The 25,698-nt window shown below is 41.4% G+C and overlaps 1 protein-coding gene across 2 annotated transcripts in view; it reads right to left on the bottom strand.

Moving 5' to 3' along the window:
• Positions 1-25,698, bottom strand: part of efcab11 (EF-hand calcium binding domain 11) — a 347,705-nt gene extending 322,007 nt beyond the window's left edge. For both annotated transcript variants that reach the window (XM_039741565.1, XM_039741567.1), the window contains exons 1-3: positions 25,558-25,698; positions 21,944-22,039; positions 182-230 (exon numbers count right to left, since the gene is read on the bottom strand). In XM_039741565.1, the coding sequence (XP_039597499.1) occupies positions 182-230; positions 21,944-22,039; positions 25,558-25,635 (223 nt within the window). In that variant the 5' untranslated portion in view covers positions 25,636-25,698. The remainder of the gene's footprint in view (positions 1-181; positions 231-21,943; positions 22,040-25,557) is intronic.

Raw genomic sequence — 25,698 nt, 5'->3', positions numbered from 1 at the left:
ATTAAATATGAACAAAAAAAACTGGACAAACTGAGTGTTTTTGACTGGTAGTAAATATTAGTAACACTTATTTGAATTAAAATGGTTAAATATTTTGATTCAATGGTTACTTATTAGGTAATCTTTTCTTCTGTTAGAATATTTTTGCTCTTTCTATATATTTTTTAGTAAAATATCTTACCTGGTAAGCCTGCTTGTATGCTTGACGCCATCATTGCATTAGTCTCAGCCTGTAATAAAACAGAAGAAAAATGAGCGTATCATTCGTCTAATCTCCTGATGTAAAATTATAGTAAACTTCAGTCTACTATGCATTATCTTTAAATTTCGTCGGTAATAATTTAAATGTCACAGAAAAAAGGAAACATTTATGAAACCTGTCACTTTTTACTTTTTAATCATTTAAACTAGTGGAGTCAGCCTTATACTTGTTAACAATGATCACAATTTGCACATCTTGCCATATCAGGAGTTACCTCTGATGACACTACAACACAGCCTCACAGTTGAACCCTGTACAATGTCAGAACATAGAGAAACATTAAAAGAATGCGCCACCCAAAAATTTTATTTCTTAATGTTACTTACCTCACATGGTGGCCAAGATAACAATTTTTATCTCACACTTTAATATACAGAAGAGATAAAAAAAAGTTTCTGATAGAACAGGAACCTATGGAGACCATTTCTGAAGAACAGCAAACAATGATAAAAATGTCCATGAAAAAATCCTACTTTACTCTTGCTGCATAATCCACGTGTTAAATCATCTAGTCGTAGATCTTGACCTTATTATTTTTATAATACAGTGGAACCTCGGTTTACGAGTAACTTGGTTTACGAGTGTTTTGCAAGACGAGCAAAAATTTTTAATAAATCTTGACTTGATAAACGAGCGATGTCTTGCAATACGAGTAGTATGGATACACTTTGTCTGCTGAGCGTCATGTAATCACAACTGAGCTGATGGTGGTTCTCTCTCTCTCTCTCCTTATCTCACTCGCTCCCTCATCGCATCTTTTTCTCTCTCTCCTTATCTCGCTCGCCCAGTGCGTCTTTTTCTCTCTCTCCTTATCTTGCTCGCAGCTTCTCTCTCTCTTCTTATCTCACTCGCCCAGCGCCTCTCTCTGTTTACTACAGCATTGTGACTGTGTGTGTGTGCGCTGTGAAGTGCGAGTCCTCATCTTGCTCCCCAAAACACGAAGCTGAGTCTCAGTACTTTAACACTCAGTTTGAAACAGCAACAGCGCTGTTATTTATTGCAGCGGGATCTTTATAATGTTCCTTGATCTTTTTGGATGCGCTTATACGGCGAACTGCTACAGCGCTGGGAGACTGCGATTGCTTTGGGACACTCTTCAGCGTGTCGTCCCGTTGGGTGGAATTCCACATGAGTTTAGAAACTCACACCAGCCATGATTCTTTTTAAAGGTAAATTGCAGGTTAATTTGTATTATGTATTTTACTTTATATTTTGTATTAATCCTTTTTATATGAATAGTTTTGGGTTGTGGAACGAATCATCTGAATTTCCATTATTTCTTATGGGGAAATTCGCTTTGATATACGAGTGTTTTGGATTGCGAGCACGTTTCCGGAACGAATTATGCTCGCAAACCGAGGTTCCACTGTACAGTATTACCATTTCGTACCATGTAACATTTCACTTTGTGTTTACTTTTTCTGGTTTGGATCATAGAGGAAGCATGCTGAGTTGAACAGATCACACCACCCTATCTTCAGGAACAGTTTTCAGCTCCTACTGAGGATTTTCTCAGGGACTGAATATAAACCCTCCAGTGTGCATTGGTAGTGTATCTTGGCATCCTCCTAGTAGGCTCTGCCTGTCGTAACTCCTAGGGAATATTCTAAAAACATACCCAAACCATCGGATTTGGCTATTTATGATCCACAGAAGTATTTCTGTTCAAAGTCCTCCTATCTTGCTAAGCTCCTTACCGGGTCACAAACACTGAGCTCAGGAACAGTATACAAGAACCTTATTTGGTCCATTTTTACTTGTAATCACACTCTTTAAAACTCTAGTCAAAGCTCATAAGCACAAATGAAGATGGGGATGCAGACCAACTAGTAAACTGAAAGGTTTGCCCGAGGACTTGGCTCATGATATACCATAGCAGTTGGGTGTAATGACTGATCAACTGCACTAATTTCAATAGTCCGTCTCACGATGGAACTTACACTTATTGGTGAACAAGACCACAAGGTACCTGAACTCCTTCACTGCTTCACTTGGGGTAGCTACTCCTCCCTTAGCCGTAGACTCCCACCATAGGAGTGCAATTTCAGACTTCGAGGTGATGATTCTCCAGTCAGTTGTGAAAAACTCAAGTGAACAAAAGATCAAAGTCTGATGAGGCTCTAAAGACATTACCCTCACAGAAGCAAATATCCAATTCTTAGGCTCCCAGACTGAATACTTTACAAGTTTCTACTACATCTTGATATTCAGTCCAATAAAATAAAAAATAGGAGGAAATTGCACAGTTGGTTAGATTTAACTTCCAGACTTGACTTAAAACCAACTATTGCAAACACAACTCTCATTTTGCAAAAATGGGGACCAAACGGTACGCAGCATTGACCCCAGAACCCCAGACTCCTTTAGAGCTACACTAATAAAAGGCAAAGCCCTCACTGACTGACTGACTCACTCACTGACTCACTAATTCTCCAACTTCCCGTGTAGGTAGAAGGCTGAAATTTGGCAGGCTTACAGCTTACTTACAAAAGTTGGGCAGGTTTCATTTCGAAATTCTACGCGTAAGGGTCATAACTGGAACCTATTTTTCTCCATATACTGTAATGGGCGTTAGCTCAATGGCCGTGGGGGGCGGAGCTGCGTGTGACATTATCACGCCTCCCACGTAATCACGTGAACTGACTGTGACCGCAGTACGTAGAAAAGAAGGAAGAGCCCCCAAAGAGCGCTGAAGAAAAACGCCGAATACTTTATTCGCGAGATACAAGTTTAATGAGAAGACACGAGGTATAAACGAGACTTTGGATCACTTTGCAACAGCGTTAAAATTGCTGTAGCGAGAAACTTTTAAGTGCCGGGTTTTAGCTAACATTAATTAAAGCCTTGGACATCGCGCACGAGATAGCACAGGCACAGCTCAGAAGCTTCGATGCATGTACTCCGAGCGGCTCACATGAACTGACTATGAACGCAGTATGCAGAGCAAGCAAGACCTCTAAAGAGCGCGGAGACTTTTGATCACGTGAACATGTCTGCAAAAAGTGGCGTTTCCTGCACTTCAAAGATACTACAAAAGTCAGGCAGCCGGCGCACGCGCGTGCGTAGCTGTGCCAGCCTTTGAGACACTGACTGCGCTTCTGCCTTAAGTGAAAGTAAACACTTTTAATTTTTCCTCCTTCCCATGAGCTATGTCCCAGACAACTGTAAACATGGGATCCCATTTCTAGACTGTGGCAAACTAATATTAAGGCGCTTCGCACTTTCTTTTACACGTATACGATTATGAGGTCGTCAGGTCAGATTAAGAAGACACGCACAGGAGTGGAGGGCCGACAGTGCCATCCCGGACAGTTAATGGCAGGGCCGTCTCTCCAGTCTACACAAGATCCACTGCGATGCTCATATCGTCAGCGAAGACCATAAAAAATAGGAGGAAATTGCACAGTTGGTTAGATTTAACTTCCAGACTTGACTTAAAACCAACTACTGCAAACACAACTCTCATTTTGCAAAAATGGGGACCAAACGATACGCAGCATTGACCCCAGAACCCCAGACTCCTTTAGATATTATTATAAGCTATTCCAAGTGCAAAGAGCACATGTAGATTGGACCAGAAAACGTTTGTTACTCCACAGATTTCTATGTAATGCCAAAAAGCTGATCCACTGTTCCATACCCAGGACTTTCTGGACTTACTTACTTACATGCACAGTACTACGTTCTCAATTGAAAACACTGTTTTTAAGCAAAAATGATTTCCATCCACCCTGGCATTTTCGCGTTGTGATATACCAGTGATATGCCAATACCTCCAAGGTGCCAGATGGAGCCCTCCTTGCGACGTGGAGATGCCCCGAATTCCAGCAGGGCAACACGGTATGTAGAGTTTTAATGCACATCCCTGCTGGATAATGCCGGGGCTGCCAGGGGACGCTGCAGGGAGGCCCAGAGACTTATATTTTCAATACAACCCAGAAGTACGTCACAGTCACAGGGACAGAAGAAACGACGTACTTCCAGGTTGAAGAAAAGGAGTTTTCACCTGACCCAGAAGTGCTGGATAATCACATGGATTGAGGGATCAGAAGCACTTCCAGGTCAAGGACTATAAAAGACTGTGGGAGACCCCAGATGGGCGAGATGAGTTGGGAGGAAGGGAACAACGCGTCTGGGAGTGGAGGATTTGTAGTATTGTTATAGGACTATTGATTATTGATTTATGAATATTGTGGAGTGTAGGGTGCTTTGTGCACATTATTGTGTTAATAAAACCAATTATTGGACTTTTATCTGGTGTCTGGTCTGAGGGTTCAAGGGGACGACAGAGCCCCCTATCTATCACAGCGTCATGTACAAAAGTACGTCTGTCCACACTAAAACAACTGAACACACATATGACATAGCCATTCGCCAACACTGGATATGAGCACATTGGCGGAAACAGGAAGAGGAAGTTTCCTCCACAATAGAGTGTGATAGACAGCCGGGTCCTATGCCCGGCCGGGACGCCCCTGCTGCCTATGTTCCAGGGGAGCCACCATGGACAGCTCAATACCTCCCCCGGGACGCTTGGTGACAGCCTTCCTGGCCGATGTTCGTTTCCCAGTCTTCAGCGTGGCTCCATGGGACATGGAGTCCTCCACAGCCTGGTTGGGAGATGGGGTGGCCGCTAGGGGGTGCTGCCGAGACTCAACTACCCGGATGGACGAGTCATCAGCCCCACCCGGAGGTGCAATTGGGACCAGGTGGTCAAACACTTCTGGGTGGGCTATAAAACGGGCCAGCCTCCACCTCTAAGGGGCCAGAGTCGAATGGAGGAGGACAAGGTTGCCTGAGAGGAGTGGTGGTGCAAGGTGGAGAGTTGTTGGTGTTGTTTTAGTGTTTTTGGGACTGTGTATTGCCTGTGGGTCACGGGGAAGACGTTTGCCCACGGGTGAAGAAAAATAAGAAGCCTGTGTGACTTTTACACGTGCCTCTGCGTAGTCTGTGCCGGGTCAGGCACTATATAGCGTCTTTCACAATAGATTCATTTGCAGCTTGCATTTAAACATGGAGAACAGTAATCGTGCATACAAAAAAATGAAAAACATTGTTTTCACTGAACTAAAAATGGGTTGGCATTGTTATTGAAAGTATCACATGAGTATAAAGCGAACAAAGCAGTTGAGAAAATGTAATAAGCAGGATCCAATCAGGGAAGGGCCACATAATTAGCACCAACCAATCAGAGCACAATTCAATTCTGCATTTTTAAAACTCTTAGTTTTACTCGTCTACAGTGCAATGTTGACCTGATATTTTCTAAAATATACAGCTTTGGAGAGAGCTTTCAAAAGTCACCATTTCCAGGGGGCAAAAATGCTGAGAGAGTATGGATCAAGGGCAGAAATGCAGACTAACATTTGAGTTTTTAAATTAAAACAGTAGTGTGGATGCAGCCTTAGCATAATAGAGTCTTCACTTCATACCCTGGAGCATGATTTAAGTGAAGGTCTGGAGTGTATGATTCCATGATAAATGAAATGCACTTTGAACTGCCCCTTTATAAAATACTAGCTGAAACACCCAGCATTGCCTGGGAATAAAATAAATAGTTTTGAGAAAAATATTATTTACAAAAAACAACTTTAAAAATAAAAATAAACTAAAAAAAACAATGGAGACTCACTAATGGGCTTGTCTTGTGGTCTTGTATGTCTGTTATCATCCAGTTGACGCTCGGAACCGGCCAACACTATTTAATTTCAAAAGCAACAGGCGCCTGGTGGTGCTCAAACATAAAGAATGCTGGCAGTCACCTCCAGTTCACCCTCTGGTGGTCGTTTCGAGTGTCAACTGGGTGATAATACGCATACAGTACTTTTAGTCGACCAATGAGAAACATGTGTACCAAGTTTCACGAAAATCGCTCCAACTGTTCGGAGGTGATGCTGGAGCATACATACACACATACATTGACTTTTATATATTGTGACAGGCGGCTGGCGTCCATGCCCAGCCGGGACGCCCCTGCACACTATATTGCCTGGACACTGCAATACCTCCCCCTGGATGCTAGATGGCCGCCCCCCTGGGGTGAAGCAGTGCCTCAGTTTCCCACAGGGCTGCCTGAGAATTGGAGTTGGATTCAGCCCTGTTGGGTCCCACAGGCACCGCCAGGGGGTGGTGTGTTTGGGACTCCTGAGCCCATGTGGGCAGCATATACATCACACACGGAAGTGCAGCAGGAATTCGGTGATCAAATACCTAGAGCACTTCCGGGTGAACTATAAAAGGAGCCAGTGGCCACCACTCAGTGACCAGAGTCAGGTGGAGGAGGATAAGGCTGTATGGGAGGAGTGGTGGAGACAAGGAAGAGAAAGTGCTTTTGCATTACTTGTGTTCTGTGGTTTGGGACTGTGTATTGCCTGTGGGTCACAGAGAAGGAAAAATAAATAGTTTTATTTGTTTTACATGTGCCTCCCGTGTCCAGTCTGTGTCGGGTCGGTCTTACAATATATAGATAACTTAAAATATATATTATGAGATAAACAGGAAGAAAAATACGTAAACAAAGGAACTATTGATGTTTTTATACAGTGCATCCGGAAAGTATTCACAGCGCATCACTTTTTTCACATTTTGTTATGTTACAGCCTTATTCCAAAATGGATTAAATTCATTTTTTCCTCAGAATTCTACACACAACACCCCATAATGACAACATGAAAAAAGTTTACTTGAGGTTTCTGCAAATTTATTAAAACTAGCAAAATACCCGCACTTCGCAGCAGAGAAGTAGTGTGTTAAATAAGTTATGAAAAAGAAAATGAAACATTTTAAAAATAACGTAACATGATTATCAATGTAGTTGTTTTGTCACTGTTATGAGTGTTGCTGTCATCAAGGATTTGATTATAATTATTTCTTTCAATCAGGTTCGTATTTGGAGGACGTGTTGTGTTCAAGTTACATTCCGTGTTTGTCAATCTTTGTAAAGATAACAAGTTTCATTCATCGAAGTGTTCACTACCCAAATCGGTACTCGTGAATCTAAGATGTTTAAAGGGCATTTTCAGTATTACGTTGTGGAATTGCCTGTGAATATTTAGCGACAGCATGTCTATTAACTTGTGGATTTTACTGCGAGTATTTGGCTGCAGCGTCACAAAGTTGTTTCCGTCTAGCTGCATCAGAAAATGTACCACAACGTCTGACACACCTCCTTTTTACAGTTTTCTCACAGCTTGGATTGCTGCTGTCATAATCGGTTTGAGTTTCATGGTTTGTTTCAATTGTGTTAGTATTTGCAGGACTTGTGTTGAAGTGACATTCGGCATCTGTCAAGCGTTGTAAGCATACAACCGGCTTCATCGATAACTTGGCATCCAGCTTTTGAGAGTTGACACATTCATAAACATCAAAGTGTCCACTACTCAAATCATCACCTGTGAATCTAAGATGTTAAGAGCCATTGGCGGCTCTCCAAAGGTGTAAAATATTTGGCCATTTTGGTACACTTGAAAGCAACAACCGAACAATTCAGCAGCAGCCATCAACTCACATGCAGAACCAGAGGTGAAGGGCTTAAGCATTTCACTCTTCTAGTGCTCCTGTGTAGTAAAATTATCTCCTGTACTGTCATCAGTCCACACCTTGAACCTGTCCCAGTCATTCAATACATAAGACAATGTTCCTCCGGATATCAAGAGTGAGCCTGATATGGCTGTGCAATATGTAACACAGAGAAAGGAAAAGGCAGGCGGCATCTCCGGGCATGGAAACCACTCGGTAAGTGACAGTTCTTTGAACGATGGTGATCACCTCGATAGACATCTCACTACCCAAATCGCTACTCGTGAATCTAAGATGTTTAACAGGCATTCCCTCTATTAACTTGTGGATTTGCCTACAATTATTTAGCAACAGCGTCTCTATGAACTTGTGGATTTTTCTGCCGAGTATTTGACGGTAGCGTCACAAAGTTGTTTCCGTCTAGCTGCATCAGAAAATGTACCACGACGTCTGACACGCCTCCTTTTTACAGTTTTCTCACAGCTTGGATTGCTGCTGTCATAATCGGTTTCAGTTTCATGGTTTGTTTCAATTACGACAGTATTTGCAGGACTTGTGTTGAAGTGACATTCGGCATCTGTCAAGTGTTGTAAGCATACAACCGGCTTCATTGATAACATCGCATCGTAATAAATGAACAATAAAACAGCAGAGAAGCCGTGGATTAAATAAAAAGGCTGCAGTTATCAGCAGGGAGACGTGAATACTGTGGCGAAGCAAAGAAGGGAAAGAAGAGACCAGAGTGACGGACGGCCTTATACGTGGGAGGCGTGGTGATGGGGGACTCAACGCCGCCTTACACGGCGACCAAGCTGCAGGCTATGGACGTATTTATGTATGTAAGTAGGATTCAATTATGACCGTTATGCGTAGAATTTCGAAATGAAACCTGCTTACCTTTTGTAAGTAACCTGTAAGGAATAAGCCTGCCAAATTTCAGCCTTCTACCTACACTGGAAGTTGGAGAATTAGTGATGAGTGAGTGAGTCAGTGAGTCAGTCAGTGAGGGCTTTGCCTTTTATTAGTATAAATAAAAAAACTGAGAAATCCCATGTCCATAAGTATTTACAGCCTTTGCCATGAAGCTCCAAATTGAGCTCAGGTGCATCCTGTTTTCCCTGATCATCCTTGAGATGTTTCTGCAGCTTAATTGGAGTCCACCTGTGGTAAATTCACTTGACTGGACATGATTTGGAAAGGCACACACCTGTCTATAGAAGATCCCACAGTTGACAGTTCATGTCAGAGCACAAACCAAGCATGAAGTCAAAGGAATTGTCTGTAGACCTCCGAGACAGGATTGTCTCCAGGCACAAATCTGGGGAAGGTTACAGAAAAATGTCTGTTGCTTTGAAGGTCCCAATGAGCATAGTGGCCTCCATCATCTGTAAGTGGAAGAAGTTCGAAACCACCAGGACTCTTCCTAGAGCTGGCCAGCCATCTAAACTGAGCGATCGGGGGAGAAGGGTCTTAGTCAAGGAGGTGACCAGGAACCCGATGGTCACTCTGTCAGAGCACCAGAGGTCCTCTGTGGAAAGGGGAGAACCTTCCAGAAGGACAATCACCTCTGCAGCAATCCACCAATCAGGCCTGTATGGTAGAGTGGCCAGACGGAAGCCACTCCTTAGTAAAAGGCACATGGCAGCCCGCCTGGAGTTTTCCAAAAGGCACCTGAAGGACTCTCAGATCATGAGAAACAAAATTCTTTGGTCTGATGAGACAAAGATTGAACTCTTTGTTGTCAATGCCAGGCATCACGTTTGGAGGAAACCAGGCACCGCTCATCACCAGGCCAATATCATCCCTACAGTGAAGCAGGGTGGTGGCAGCATCATGCTGTGGGGATGTTTTTCAGCGGCAGGAACTGGGAGACTAGTCAGGATAAAGGGAACAATGACTGCAGCAATGTACAGAGACATCCTGGATGAAAACCTGCTCCAGAGCGCTCTTGACCTCAGACTGGGGCAACGGTTCATCTTTCAGCAGGACAACGACCCTAAGCACACAGCCAAGATATCAAAGGAGTGGCTTTAGGACAACTCTGTGAATGTCCTTGAGTGGCCCAGACAGAGCCCAGACTTGAATCCGATTGAACATCACATCTCTGGAGAGATCTTAAAATGGCTGTGCACCGACGCTTCCCATCCAACCTGATGGAGCTTGAGAGGTGCTGCAAAGAGGAATGGGCGAAACTGGCCAAGGATAGGTGTGCCAAGCTTGTGGCATCATATTCAAAAAGACTTGAGGCTGGAATTGCTGCCAAAGGGGCATCGACAAAGTATTGAGCAAAGGCTGTGAATACTTATGTACATGTGCTTTCTCAATTTTTTTATTTTTAATAAATTTGCAAAAACCTCAAGTAAAGTTTTTTCACATTGTCATTATGGGGTGTTGTGTGTAGAATTCTGAGGAAAAAATGAATTTAATCCATTTTGGAATAAGGCTGTAACGTAACAAAATGTGGAAAGAGTGATTACAATTTGCAAATAAATTAGCAAAAGATATAACACATATCATTACTGTGCTTCAGAATGCCTAGGAAAGTACGCTAGCATAATTTTGTATATATTCTCAATTAGCATTGTGGTGTTCTACTTTAGAACAATGATGACGATAATGATATTCAGACATGAAAACTAACTGAAGCAGATGTTATAACATGCACAGATTGATTATCTATGTTGCTTATACACAAGAGCCCTTTATACTTAGCAGTTGCTTATTTACTTTACACATATAAAACACTCTGTGTTTCATGTCTGTGACTTCCAAAGAAAAGCACAATGGGAACGGGGCCGCTGCACACAATCTGCACAGACCCTGCTGCATACAGTAGTTAGTAGCCTAACAACATTTGATAGGTGTACATGCATGAATGACTTCCTAGACTGGCGTAAGAAACAAATTTTCATGTTAATGAAAACAACCCCTAGATACAGCTTCTGCTTATTCTTTGCAATATGTTGTATTATTAAACATTTTTCTGTACAGATCCTTACTTTAGCAATAAATAAAACTACAAAAACAAACCTATGTTGTAGTCCTTTATATCAGTACTGTCAGATTTCAAAAATTAAGAGCATGAAATCTTTTGTTTAACAAATTGGCTAAAGAGCTGCAATTTACAAAAAAAAAAGTATATTGTATCTTTTGATATATAAAGCTGCATTTGTGTTTGTGTGTGTTTGCCATGTATGCAAATCCGCTTCCACCTGCTCCAAATGTTGGGCAGAGTCCCCATTTCTACAGGGAAGCACAAATTTGGTTGGTGCCCCCACTGCAAGTAGCGCCTGGTACCTCTGAGTAATTCAGATAAAAAAAAAAATGTTTGTAGGTAACTGTAGATTCTGGACCAGTCTGTATAAAAGAACCACAGGGAACCAGAATAAGGCTGGTGGCACAGTTGCAGGTGCTCTTCCCATTACAAGCAAAAGCTCTAAAGGAAGCATTACTTGGAAAATGATTATGTTAAATCACAATACATATGAAGATACTTACCTGGGCAGTGTGTGCTTAACATACTGGATGCCCACAAGCCTGAGAGCATGTGCATCATATTTCATTCAAATCAGATTCCCTACAAGAAAAGCTGAGCTGCAAAACAGCAGTGCACTGTGCCACCTTGTAGAGCACACCTTCTTGCATAAACTCATGTCGGACAGCCAACCTGGAGAAGTTCCCATGAGAGTAAGCAGGACAAAAAGGTTGAGATGTTTAATGAATATCAATTTCCCAAGAATGTGTTCTAATGTAGGCAATTATCGGAAGGTATTTTACAGGCAGGCACTGAGAGATTCAATAACAAATATTAAAAAGGCAAACATTCAAACAGAATTAAAAAAAAAACGAGCAGCAAGCTAAAAATGCTAGAAATCTGGACCTCCAACTGGCGATTTTCACACAGGTCCGCTAATTGAACACCCCAGTCTGAGAGCCCTCTTTTCGGTGCCTCTTTAAGTTGTGCAGGATTGCCTATTTCTAACACCTTCTTTGGCATACAGTTGTGCTTGAAAGTTTGTGAGCCCTTTAGAATTTTCTATATTTCTGCATAAATATGACCTGAAACATCATCAGATTTTCACTCAAGTCCTAAAGGTAGATAAAGAGAAACCAGTTAAACAAATGAGACAAAAATATTATACTTGGTCATTTATTTATTAAGGAAAAAGATCAAATATTACATATTTGTGAGTGGCAAAAGTATGTGAACCTCACGGATGATCAGTTAGTTTGAAGGTGAAATTCGAGTCCAGTGTTTTCAATCAATGGGATGCCAATCAGGTGTGAGTGGGCACCCTGTGTCATTTAAAGAACAGGATCTATCAAAGTCCGCTCTTCACATCACGTTTGTGGAAGTGTATCATGGCACCAACAAAGGAGATTTCTGAGGACCTCACAAAAAGAGTTGCTGATGCCCATCAGGCTGGAAAAGGTTACAAAACCATCTCTAAATAGTTTGGACTCCACCAATCCAGAGTCAGACAGATTGTGTACAAATGGAGGAAATTCAAGACTATTGTTACCCTCCCCAGGAGTGGTCGACCAACAAAGATCACTACAAGAGCAAGGCGTTTAACAGTCAACAAGGTCACAAAGGACCACAGGGTAACTTCTAAGCAACTGAAGGCCTCTCTCACATTGGCTAATGTTCATGTTCATGAGTCCACCATCAGGAGAACACTGAACAACAATGGTGTGCATGGCAGGGTTGCAAGGAGAAAGCCACTGCTCTCCAAAAAAAACATCGCTGCTCGTCTGCAGTTTGCTAAAGATCACGTGGACAAACCAGAAGGCTACTGGAAGAATGTTTAGTGGACAGATGAGACCAAAATATAACTTTTTGGTTTAAATGAAAAGCATTATGTTTAGAAAAAGGAAAACACTGCATTCCAGCATTAGAACCTTATCTCATCTGTGAAACATGGTGGTGGTAGTATCATGGTTTGGGCCTGTTTTGCTTCATCTGAGACCAGGACAGCTTGCCTTCATTGATGGAACAATGAATTCTGAATTATATCAGAGAATTCTAAAGGAAAATGTCAGGACATCTGTGCATGAACTGAATCTCAAGAGAAGGTGGGTCATGCAGCAAGACAACGACCCTAAGCACACAAGTCGTTCTACCAAAGAATGGTTAAAGAAGAATAAAGTGAATGTTCTGGAATGGCCAAGTCAAAGTCCTGACCTTAATCCAATCGAAATGTTGTGGGAGGACCTGAAGCGAGTTGTTCATGTGAGGAAACCCACCAACATCCCAGAGTTGAAGCTGTTCTGTACGATGAATGGGCTCAAAGTCCTCCAAGCTGGTGTGCAGGAATGATTAGAAGTTACTGGAAACGTTTAGTTGTAGTTATTGTGGGGTCACAGCAGATACTGAAAGAAAAGGTTCACATACTTTTGCCACTCACAAATATTTAATATTCAATCATTTTCCTCAATAAATAAATGACCAAGTATAATATTTTTGTCTCATTTGTTTAACTGGTTTCTCTTTATCTACTTTTAGGACTTGAGTGAAAATCTGATGATGTTTCAGGTCATATGTATGCAGAAATATAGAAAAGTCTAAAGGGTTCACAAACTTTCAAGCACAACTGTATGTTGCACTTCACTATGCATTGAAGTTTCCACGTTGCAGTCAAAAAGTATTTTTGGTTTGCCTGCAGTTCAATACACTTCTTACTACATTTTGCATAAGAAGAGAATTATTTATAATAGAAAAACACCTCCGCCTGCCACCCAAAAAAAGCAGTATGCAGAAAAATAAAACATCTGCTACAGACGTGTCCTCTACTGTACATGTTCATATGGGCTTTAAAATGACTGAGATGTCACTATGTTCTCTCTGAGGTGTTACCAAGCAGGCAAAATGCATACATGCAGAGCACAAATCAGATGTGTCAAGAAGTGTCACTTGGTTTTATAAATCTTCAGAACAAATGTGAAAGAAACAAAGCAGGAATCAGGAATCCTCATTCCTGGTGGCTAATGGAAAATTAATGTAATAACACAATCAACTCAACTATAACTTAGGAGAATATGTCCTGCCTTTCTAACATTAGTTAAAAAAAATAAATAACAAGTTAAGAAAATGTACAGATGGATCTACTTTTCTGAGTCATCTCCCCATTCTTTAATCCGCTAATCCAGTTAATCTAGGTGCCTATCCTGATAGCACTTGAGCAAAAATGGGAATCAAGCTTGGATTGGGGATCATTCTATTGATTTGCATCCCTAAACTGACTCACAGCAAGTTAATCTAAAGTAGCTAGTTAACATCACAGCCATGACCTTGGAATATGGTAGGAAAAACTGAGAATCAGGGAGTAGAAAACCCACAAAAACTTACAACCTCTACATTGGTAGTGCAAAAATCGAAATTCAAACCTACAGGTCACGATTTAGAGTGCACAAGGCAGTATTGGAGCCTGCAACTCAGAATCCAAACTCTGAAGCTGCAAGTCAGCAGTGTTAACCACTGCTTTCACCTGTTAGACCAGAAGAGAAATCTACAACTACAAAATTCAGACAACAATTTAGAAATAAACATGGGGCATAATGCAGTTGAAACAGCCCAAATTAAAGTGACAGGAGAGTTAACATGAACTAACATGACTGTCAATACCTTCTATAGATATTGATTTATTCAGTTGGAATTCTCCTCAGTTACACTGACCTGTTAAACTATACTCCTCTTTTCTGTTCCACGATCACTTCTACAAAATGTGTAAAACAAATGATTTCATACAACTCAACAGCACCACCTACTGTTTGTAAGTTATGAAATTTTTTCTAATGTTGCTGCGTTCAGTAATTTTTTCACAGTTCTTGATTCTGTTTTCTGTAAATAATCTATAGAAACACACAAGTGGAAAACACTGTGCATACTGTCAACATAAAAATCCTGACCTACTAACTATAATTTTCAATATGAAGAAAAAAAACAGAAAAAATCCTCAATAATACAACAAAATGTCATATTTTGTAAATGTTCTATTCTTCATTACTACTAACTACCTGTACAGGCATTCTATTCTTATTAAAATGTATTAAAAAAAAATGTTTTTTATTTTAAACAGCCTAAAATGTTCGCACAAAAAAAAATAAATCAGGCCATAACTTAAGCTTTACTTTGACGGATTAGTTGGTCGAGAACTGTGGTGGGTTGGCACCCTGCCCAGGATTGGTTCCTGCCTTGTGCCCTGTGTTGGCTGGGATTGGCTCCAGCAGACCCCCGTGACCCTGTATTCGGATTCAGCGGGTTAGAAAATGGATGGATGGATAGGTCGAGAAACAACATACGTCTAAACTTGGGTGACAAAAAACTGATACCAGCTGTATGTTTGCCATTTTTAATTCAATGATGAATAAGCCAACACACTGATTTGGAAAAAACATGTTTTCACGAGAGAGTAGAGGCTCACTGTATGTACAGTGGCTATAAATAGTGACGATATAGTTTCGCTGAAGCGAGACGTATAATATACACATTTGGAAACATCCATTTTGTTTAAAACTGAGGAGGAAAAATTACTTGGCTTACTGAGTGTCACATTTCTAAACCAGTTCAGCGCCTCATGAAGGCGGCGCTCAAAGTAGGGATAGTGATTTTGAACTTCAAAGATCAGAGGTGCTCTCGTTAACCTGGTCAGACAGACAGCAAGCTTCTGATTATGATGAACTATAAGTATTTGAAAAGTCTCCTTAAAAAAACCTAATGTGTGTTGTGTGTGGAGAAAGCATATTGAACATTTTAAAAATAAACATAAGCTATGGAGCCATGTGGTGGGCTGGCACCCTGCTCGGGGTTTGTTTCCTGCCCTGTGTTGGCTGGGATTGGCTCCAGCAGACCCTCATGACCCTGTAGTTAAGATATAGCGGGTTGGATAATGGATGGATGGATGGATAAACTATGGAAGAAGATGATCTGCTGTGGCAACTCCTAACGGGAGCAGCCGAAAGAAGAAGAAGAAGAAAAATAAACATAAACTGATTCAACGGAAAAACCAATCTGTTACATCAGATTATACATTTGATCACATCAATAGACAAGTGGTAAACTGCACCTGCGACGAGTGTGCATGCTCTCTGTTGTTCAGAGTTATGACAAAAGCGCAGGAGTCGATGCAAGTCTGAAAGAATTGGCAGCTATATCCATGAAATTATAAACTGCAAAATTTGAATTTGAAGTAAATGGTGTTAACACACTCTGCAAAGAACTGCCATTAAGAGAGCTGATAACAAAGAGCCACAGGAGATGCAGATTTCAGAACTCAAAACACCCTAATCAACAAATCGGCCTAATAACACCACTAGATGCACAGATGTGGCTTTACGTCTAAAGGAATAACTAAAGAAATTTAACATTACTCTCTAACCTGTGTCACGCACGCGCGAGTAGGAGACCGCGGACGGACCTTAAACCGCTTCGAAAGACGTTCGCCGGCAGGGAGTGGCGGGGTACTAATCTTTCTCCTTTAATGTCTTCCAGGAAAAGAGACGCTCCGCCATCATAAGCCTTCCTGCAGTACGTCTACTTCCGCCCTTCCTCCACCATCTTTCCTGACGTCAGCAGTCCCATCCTCCCTCACGGTTCCTTCCCAGCATTCCTCCACTTCCAGCTCCTCTCCTATAAAATGGCCGCCGACGCCTCAGAATGGCGTCGCGCATATGAACTGTTTTGTTTATATTTGACCAGATTTTGATTTATTGAATTGTGGATTGTCTACAATATACGGGGCCGGAAAACCCCAAACCTTTATGCTGTTTGCTGTTACATCTTTTACACCTGAAATGGAAACATGCCATGGCAAAACAGCCACAGCATTTTAACACACAGTATGGCCATAGACCACAATGCTTATCTAAACTCTGTCTGCTGTTGTAATGTCGTTTAGTGATGCAAAACTTAAAATGACTGAAAGATATTGTAGCAGACAAAGACACATGTGGAGCCCAGTAGTTGCGGTGGTCTATGTTTGCGTGTGTGTTTCTGCCTGTCTTCACTGTTGCAGTGCTCATTACAACATACAGATTAATTATTAAGCTTCAGCTACCTTATACTACTAAGCTCCTGAATGGATAACAGTAATTTTAGCTTTTTGTTTTCTCTTAGTGTCAGGTCTTTTGTTAAGAATCTTTTGCTCCCTCCCTGAAACCCCAGCAGCGTTTTAAAACACATGGACTGAAGAAATTGGGGAGACATGTGTTTTAGGAAAAAGCCCAGTAGTTGTAGCCTTTGCAGCGCAGGATTTCTCTGCTGTTCACTACACACTTTTTAATGGGTTGTTTGTAGACACTGTGAACGCTGGCCCCGGCACAGACAGACGGACAACATTTTTGCACCCAACACACTTTTATTTACACTATTTACAAGTTCGATAGTCACGTGCACTCACACAAACCCCAGTGCTGCTGGCACTGAATCCCCCAAAGTCCAGGGCCCACAGTTTCTGTGCCTTGCTTCCTGGCCGCCTCCTGTCCTCTCTCAAGCTCCGTCCTTCTGCCTCCCGACGTCCACCGCTGACTGGAGGGAGGCGGCCCCTTTTATGGGGAGCCGGATGGGCTCCAGCTGCTTCCCGGCACTTAACGGTGGCCACACCCCTGTGTGGCAGAATGCCGGCTGCGCACCCGGAAGCCGTCCGTGTCTCCCTGGTCGTCTTCCCCTGGTGTGGCGGAAGTGCCGGGCTCCTGGGACAATTAGGCACTGGGGCGCCGCCTGGCGGTGGCCACGGGTCCCTACAGGGCTGGGCTTCAAAGCCCCCTACCCGAGGCCCCCTGCATAACCAGGACAGACGCCCCCACTCAGTCTGGAGGAGGCACACGCCCTCCTCTGGTCCTCTAAGGCGTCCCGGCCGGGCTCCAGCCCCGGCCGAGGACCACACGAGATAAACCGGCATCGGGGCGCCGCCTGGCGGTGACCACGGGCCCCTACAGGGTAGGGCTTCCATGCCCTCGACCCGTGGCTCCCAACAGAACCAGGACGGACGCCCCCTCGCGGTCTGGAGGAGGCACAAGCCCCGGGGACCACGAGACTAGAGACTTTTTTTTGTCTTTTAAACGTTTACCAGTGTGATCATCCAATTTAGGGGAGGTCAGTACACTAGTGGAATGTCACAGGGTGGAAATCAGCAGGCATCTGGAAAGCACAGTCGGATCAGTAGATGAAAATATAGCCAAAAAAAAAAAGAACTAAAAGTGAGGACCTAAAAGTTGACCTAAAGACCAAACTAGCATGGGTCAAAGACAAATTGAGAAAGGTTTAATGTTATAGTGAATAGGATTAAAAATCAGGGACTATAACTAGCACTTGCAAAAGAATTTGTAAAATATATACAGTATGTAGCCTTGGATGATGATTGAGTACAGTTCTGGTTTAAATGCTGTCCAAATAACAATGGTAAATAGAAATTGAAAGAAAAATTGAATTAAAAAGTTATTTGTACAATAATAACAGAACCCCCAACACCCACCCCTTATGGACTGAGCTTATAATAAATTCATATGGCTATAATAGATTGAATTAAGGGAGAAATTGTGGTGCATTAACATCTTTGTCATGTATCCAAGAACATTTCTAGGCCCTGAACTCTTTATGGTGCATGAAATACTTAACACAAGAACCCAGGCCACGCAAATCAATAATCGCCCAGAATGTTGTACTTCATCTCTGCAACAATTATAACCTGGGGAGAAGTACCAGATGGGTGAAAATAAGGAATAGAAAAAGCAGTGTTTAAGTAAGAAACAACGAAAGAGGGATGAATTTTGAAATGAGTAGGCAGTGTCAGTTTATGAGTAACAGGTTCAACCTGTTTAATAATTCTATACAGTCCAATGTACTAAGGGACTAATATAAATTGCTAGCTGTGTAAGCCTGTACTGTAAAAAGCCCAGGCTCCTAGAAACCATGGATTCTAGCACTTTAGTCAATCAATTGCATCATTTGTGCTTTAGCGGCTAAGCAAGGTTCTCTTTCCTGAATGGTTTCGTTTTGCCGACAGGCTCGCCTCTGTTGTCTATCTGTCTCTGGGAAGCCGCTGGGTTTGACTCTAGGGCGCTGAGGCGATGTGCGCGTGCGTTTTCGGCACCACCTAATTCCCTGATGGTGACGGCGGCGGATTCGTGTGCTGAAGTGACCATGGCGGCAGATCCCGGCTTGGACATCTACATTACTAAATGAAGGTTGTATATGCAGTGGTATGCACATTCGTGTTCGGGCGGTGGTTGTATTGTGCGCATTCGCGTTCGGGTGGTGGTTGTATTGTGAGCGTTCGGGCAACGGTTGTATTGTGGGCGTTTGGGTGGTGGTTGTATTGTGCACATTTGTGTTCGGGTGGTGGTTGTATTGTGCACATTTGTGTTCGGGTGGTGGTTGTATTGTGCACATTCAGGCGGCGTTTGTATTGTGCGCGTTCGCGTTCGAGTGGTTGTTGTATTGTGAGCGTTCACGTTCGGGCGCCGGTTGTATTGTGCACGGCTTGCTTCTGGCCTCTGTGAAACTGTGAATTTCCCCTTGGGATTAATAAAGTATCTATCTATCTATCATCTATACAACCTTCGTTTAGTAATATAGATGGGTCACCTAAGTAATGTTCAGGTTACGGGATCACATATTCTCTAAGTACAGCTTCAGCATTATATTTTTCCTTTATTTATTTACAAAAATGCTTTTCACACAAAATATGGGTGAGGCATACAAAAAGCAGTAGAGCCAGATAAAAAGCACCAATTATCTAAATATTTATACTGCTGCATATGTAACTCTTCATTGATGATGTAACTGCTTATGGCAGTAGCAAAATATCTGCTCAAGCTCAAGAAAATTCCTCTAAATTCATTGAAAAGCATTAGATTCTCCTACTAAAGCAACAAAGGAGTTTTCCCAAAGCTAAAAACTGGAAAATTCTTAAATAACCAAGTCAGTGACCAATCTATCCAACTGAGCATGCCTCCCATATGCTGAAGAGAAAACTTAAGCGGACAAACCCATGAAACAAGAAGGAGCTGAAATAACTGCAGAAGAGGCCACGACAGAATACCACCAGAGAAGAACCTCAGCACTTGGTGATGTCTATGAATCGCCGTCTTCAAGCAGATATTACATGCAAGAAAAGCACAAAACATGACTCATATACTTACCATTGCTAATGCCACAAACATTATGATACCCTGATATAGGGAGGAGTATGTATAGAAAGTGCTGTAACTTCTAAATGGAGAAACACGTCCTTTTTAAAAAAAATGACAATGTGCAATTTAATCAAATGTGAATATGTAATTACAAATTTAAAAGTGTGGCGCACAGGGGCAAATAAAGAAAAAATTTGCCCTTGTCCAAAACATTATTGAGGGCACTGTACACCTCACTGCATCTCTTTTCTAGCACTGTGCTTAAACGAACACATGTCCCTTTGGTTTCTTGGAACTACATGAGCAACGGCACAAGCAGTATTTAACTACGCAACTTCCATTAATAAAAAATGATAAAATGCAGGACTTTGAAAGCATCCTCTTTTAACTGCAGTCCACTTTTTAGTTTTAGCTATTGCACATTCAAGTATCTGCATGTGATATTATTATAATGATGAAATATGACAAAGATGAAACCACAGCATCAAAGTTCCTATAGCAATACTATTACGAATACACTATATACACTCACCTAAAGGATTATTAGGAACTCCTGTTCAACTTCTCATTAATGCAATTATCTAATCAACCAATCACATGGCAGTTCCTTCAATGCATTTAGGGGTGTGGTCCTGGTCAAGACAATCTCCTGAACTCCAAACTGAATGTCAGAATGGCAAAGAAAGGTGATTTAAGCAATTTTGAGCGTGGCATGGTTGTTGGTGCCAGACGGGCTGGTCTGAGTATTTCACAATCTGCTCAGTTACTGGGATTTTCACGCACAACCATTTCTAGGGTTTACAAAGAATGGTGTGAAAAGGGAAAAACATCCAGTATGCGGCAGTCCTGTGGGCGAAAATGCCTTGTTGATGCTAGAGGTCAGAGGAGAATGAATGGGCCGACTGATTCAAGCTGATAGAAGAGCAACTTTGACTGAAATAACCACTCGTTACAACCGAGGTATGCAGCAAAGCATTTGTGAAGCCACAACACGCACAACCTTGAGGCAGATGGGCTACAACAGCAGAAGACCCCACCGGGTACCACTCATCTCCACTACAAATAGGAAAAAGAGGCTACAATTTGCACGAGCTCACCAAAATTGGACAGTTGAAGACTGGAAAAATGTCGCCTGGTCTGATGAGTCTCGATTTCTGTTGAGACATTCAAATGGTAGAGTCAGAATTTGGTGTAAACAGAATGAGAACATGGATCCATCATGCCTTGTTACCACTGTGCAGGCTGGTGGTGGTGGTGTAATGGTGTGGGGATGTTTTCTTGGCACACTTTAGGCCCCTTAGTGCCAATTGGGCATCGTTTAAATGCCACGGGCTACCTGAGCATTGTTTCTGACCATGTCCATCCCTTCATGACCACCATGTACCCATCCTCTGATGGCTACTTCCAGCAGGATAATGCACCATGTCACAAAGCTGGAATCATTTCAAATTGGTTTCTTGAACATGACAATGAGTTCACTGTACTAAAATGGCCCCCACAGTCACCAGATCTCAACCCAAAAGAGCATCTTTGGGATGTGGTGGAATGGGAGCTTCGTGCCCTGGATGTGCATCCCACAAATCTCATTCAACTGCAAGATGCTATCCTATCAATATGGGCCAACATTTCTAAAGAATGCTTTCAGCACCTTGTTGAATCAATGCCACGTAGAATTAAGGCAGTTCTGAAGGTGAAAGGGAGTCAAACACCGTATTAGTGTGGTGGTCCTAATAATCCTTTAGGTGAGTGTATAATGTAATGTATTAATATAAAATTCTCAAACTAACTTCATCCAATGTGGAGTCGCAGGGGTCAGACTTGAGGGGGAGGGGGTCATACTGTACCAGTAACAGTGGGCGCAAGATATGAAACAAGTCTAGGTGAGTGCCAGGTCTTCAAGGGATGAAACAAGTCTGGATGGATGCCAGTCCTTGGCAGCAAACTACTAATGTGCAGATTAAAAATCGCTACGTACAAATTGCTCCAAACTGGCCAAGATGGTTTTATACTTTATAAAATTAATTTTATTACCTTGGAAGGTTTATAGCCAAACAGCATGACTACTGCAACTTTCAAGTCTTCTCTATTCAAGTAACCATCTTTATCTTCATCACATTGTTCAAATACCTTGAAAAATATAATGTAACATTTAGAAATGCAGTAAACATGACATGTTATTATGTCAAAGACAGGATGCTGTTTGCAGAAAATACAAACATTGTTCTTAAAAACACTTGCAATGATAGCAGAAATTTAACATGACAATATTGCAGCTGCTCAAATAAGTACACTACTAGATAAAGCCAGCCATTAGATGGCTACATGATGGCCAACTCCAGGACTTTGAGTCAAATTTAATTTAGTAATATGTAGCCCTACACAGCGCTCTCTACAGTCACACAAGGTTAGAAGCTGCACACCTTAAGCAGCATCAATTCAGAGTCAGTGGAGGCTGGAGCCTAAGCTAATAGCACTGAGTGCAAAGTAGGAAACAGCCTTAGAGAGGTTCTGGTCCTCTGCAGGTCAATCAGACATACTCACACCTGCACTCTCACTAAGGCATCTTAGAGTAGCATTTTAAATGTAACCATTTAAATATTTCAGGTTATAAAATCACAAAATGTTTCCTGATGAACTGCATGCTGAAAAATGTGCAGTAGTTCTGCACAATACACTGTGCTCAGGACAAAGACTAAATTGTTGTATAGGTTTGCATTCCTTCTGATAATTCCTCTGTTATATTCAGAACAGAATATAATAAAACTGCTTTAAGCAAATTTTGGAAAAAAAATGTAGATGTTCAATGATAGTTATTATTAAAAAGAAAAGTTGTAAGAAAGGTGATAGATAGATAGATAGATAGATAGATAGATAGATAGATAGATAGATAGATAGATAGATAGATAGATAGATAGATATGAAAGGCACCATATGATAGACTTTCGGACGTCAAGTACCACCTGAGGTTAAGTGAGTTGCATTGCGTACCACCCGCACCTTGTTGAAAGGGAGGGAGTGCTGTAAGGGGGGGGAGTTCAGGTCTAACCCACCACAAAATCTGAATAAATGTTAAAGAATTGGAAGAAATTATGCATTAAATTAATGAAAAAATGTGTGCATGTACATAAATTGATAAATTCCACCCCGAAACTAAATCCTGCCTTCGGCCTGTATGTGACGCAGTTACCGAAGACGAAATGGTATCGGCTTTGTGCTTAGATCTAGTGACTATGATGCGATACAGCAGCAGTGCACGTATAACAACAAACACGAGCGGTTTCTGTGAGGCAGAGTTACCGAAGGCTAAATACTGTAGTGTCGGCGTTGTGCTTTCATCTAGTGACCAAAAGCTCAAACAGTAAAGAAGTAGAAGTTGACTTCCGCGAAACGGAATTATGGTAGCGTTAAATGAACTAAATACTGATTCAAATAATAGGTTTTATTTATTCAGATGACGAAATTTCACACCACACTAAATTTGGGAATCCACGTATTATTGTATTTATACAGTTTCATTGGTTTTTGCTCACAACAGACTTGTCATAAAGGGTTTTGCACAGATAAATTAAATTTCAGGGACCGCGATGTGTACCACCTGAAAAGGATCCGCGTACCACAGTTTGGGAACCTCTGAGATAGATAGATAGATAGATAGATAGATAGATAGATAGATAGATAGATAGATAGATAGATAGATAGATAAGAAAGGCACTATATAATAGATATACAGTATAGATAGATCTTTATTTGTCTTCATGGAAAAATTTAGTTTTTTGCAGAAGATCAATAAATATTATTTGAAAAAAATCCTCACAAATACAACCAGAATAACTAGAAAGAAAGAAAGAAAGAAAGACTTAACCATCATTGTGCCACATGTTTCAAAAGACTGGTAAAGGTTTGCTTGGTACTATAATGTATAAGCATTGAAATGATAGTGGTAGACTTTATATTGACAAAAACAATTAAGTGCAGTTTTTGCTTTTACAAATTGTCAGATGTCAATAGTATAATGGCAAGTGTCACCAGTATTTGCGTTTCAGTGCCCTGTGGTCTGTTCCAGAAAGCATCTGTGATTCCCCAGTCAGATACAGTGATATAAATACTCTGAGTGGTACAGTGAGAGTAATATGGAAAAAGATGATCTGCTGTGGCAACCCCTAATGGGAGTAGCTGAAAGAAGAAGAAGGTGCAGTGAGAGTAACAACGCTAAAGTAGTTATGGTATTTGGAATACTATGGCTATTCCCTGGACCATTATATTGTTACATGTTAACTACAATCAGATGCCTTAAACTAATAAACAATATGCAGTTAGTTTCAGTGCATACGATAAAGCCGCATCAGGGATGTGGATCCGAAAAAGAAAGGATAACCACACAGGAACAGTAGCACTGCTTTGACGCTGGGTGCCGCCAGTCTGCAAAAGCGAGCGGAGAACTTGCGTACGACAGGGTATGAGGTACTGTGGAAATGTGTGTGGCTTTACGGCAAGTTTAGGTTTTATAGATCGCGATTTGAGCGTGGAAACGTTCTTACGCAACATTTTTGTGTCTAAGCACCGTTTAAACATGAGGCCCCAGGATATCAACAGGGTACGTTACCATCTAAAAAGTTTGCACCATGAATTTTCTTCTAGAGTTGCACATGAAAGTAAATAACATTTTCTTTCTTTTTTCATGTAGTTACTGCAGAATACAGGGTTCAGTGAAGGCAGGTGAACATTCGACATTTCTCACAGTAAGGACTTGGACAACAACATGTATGCTGAATGTTTAATGTCTGAGTCTGATTTTTTTGCTATAATTGATATTGCTACAACGGAATACAATGCTTACTTGAGATCATATGGCTTTTAAAGTAGAGTGATATCGTCAGATGTACATTTTGCACAATGCATTTTACCACACAAATTTGACACGGATTTCACTGATTAACTGTTAGTGATATTTCTCCGCATCATCTTCCATTCCATGGCTGCTGCTACTGTGTTGCTCATCTTTTGAAGGATATGCCGATAATCTTCATGCCCTGCCACCAACGCGTTTTATCTGCTGGCACAAAGGATGTTCCCATACAGACTTCTAGTCCGTGGCTGATCGGCTGTTCAGGGCTCGATTCAAGAAGGGATTGTAATTTTTGCGTGAACGCGCGTTAATCGGGATCAACCTATTAGTGATTGCGTGAGCCAATTAAAATACGGTCTTCTGGAACAAACCAATCCGCTGGTGCACTATAGCAAGCCAGAATTCATTCTGAGACACAGGATTATCAAATCTCTTTTTCTGGAACAGACTGGTGCATTTTGTTACTGCTAATTGAATTGTTGTTCCTTAATATATACAATTAACGTTTACTTGAAATACTTATTTACAGACCATAAATAGTCTGGGATTAGCAAAATATTTAAATGCGATTATGAAACTTTAAAATCATGCACAGCCTTCTTTTAGCTAATATTGTTACAGCACTCGCACATTGACTGCAAAAAAAAGTAAAATTAATTGTAGATTATTGTAATTGCACTCTTAAAAAGTATATGTAAAGCTGTAAACTATCTAGACATTCAGTATAGTAATGTAACAAATTGTACCTTATAGGGCAAAATTAATAACCCTACAATTAAAATTAATAACATCTACTCACTTCGGTAAACTTCCTCTTATCAACGTCCGTTATAGTTGTGTTGTGTTTCTTATTAAAATCCGTAAAACGAGAAAACATTTTTAATAAAGTGAAACGAAACCCGGAAACAGTATAGCCACGGCTGGGTTTCGAGACGTTGAG

The sequence above is a fragment of the Polypterus senegalus genome, chromosome 18, assembly GCF_016835505.1.
Source record: "Polypterus senegalus isolate Bchr_013 chromosome 18, ASM1683550v1, whole genome shotgun sequence".
Classification (NCBI taxonomy): Eukaryota; Metazoa; Chordata; class Cladistia; order Polypteriformes; family Polypteridae; genus Polypterus; species Polypterus senegalus.
Note: the sequence above shows the minus strand (reverse complement) of the source record. Positions and strands in the feature narration are given on the sequence as shown.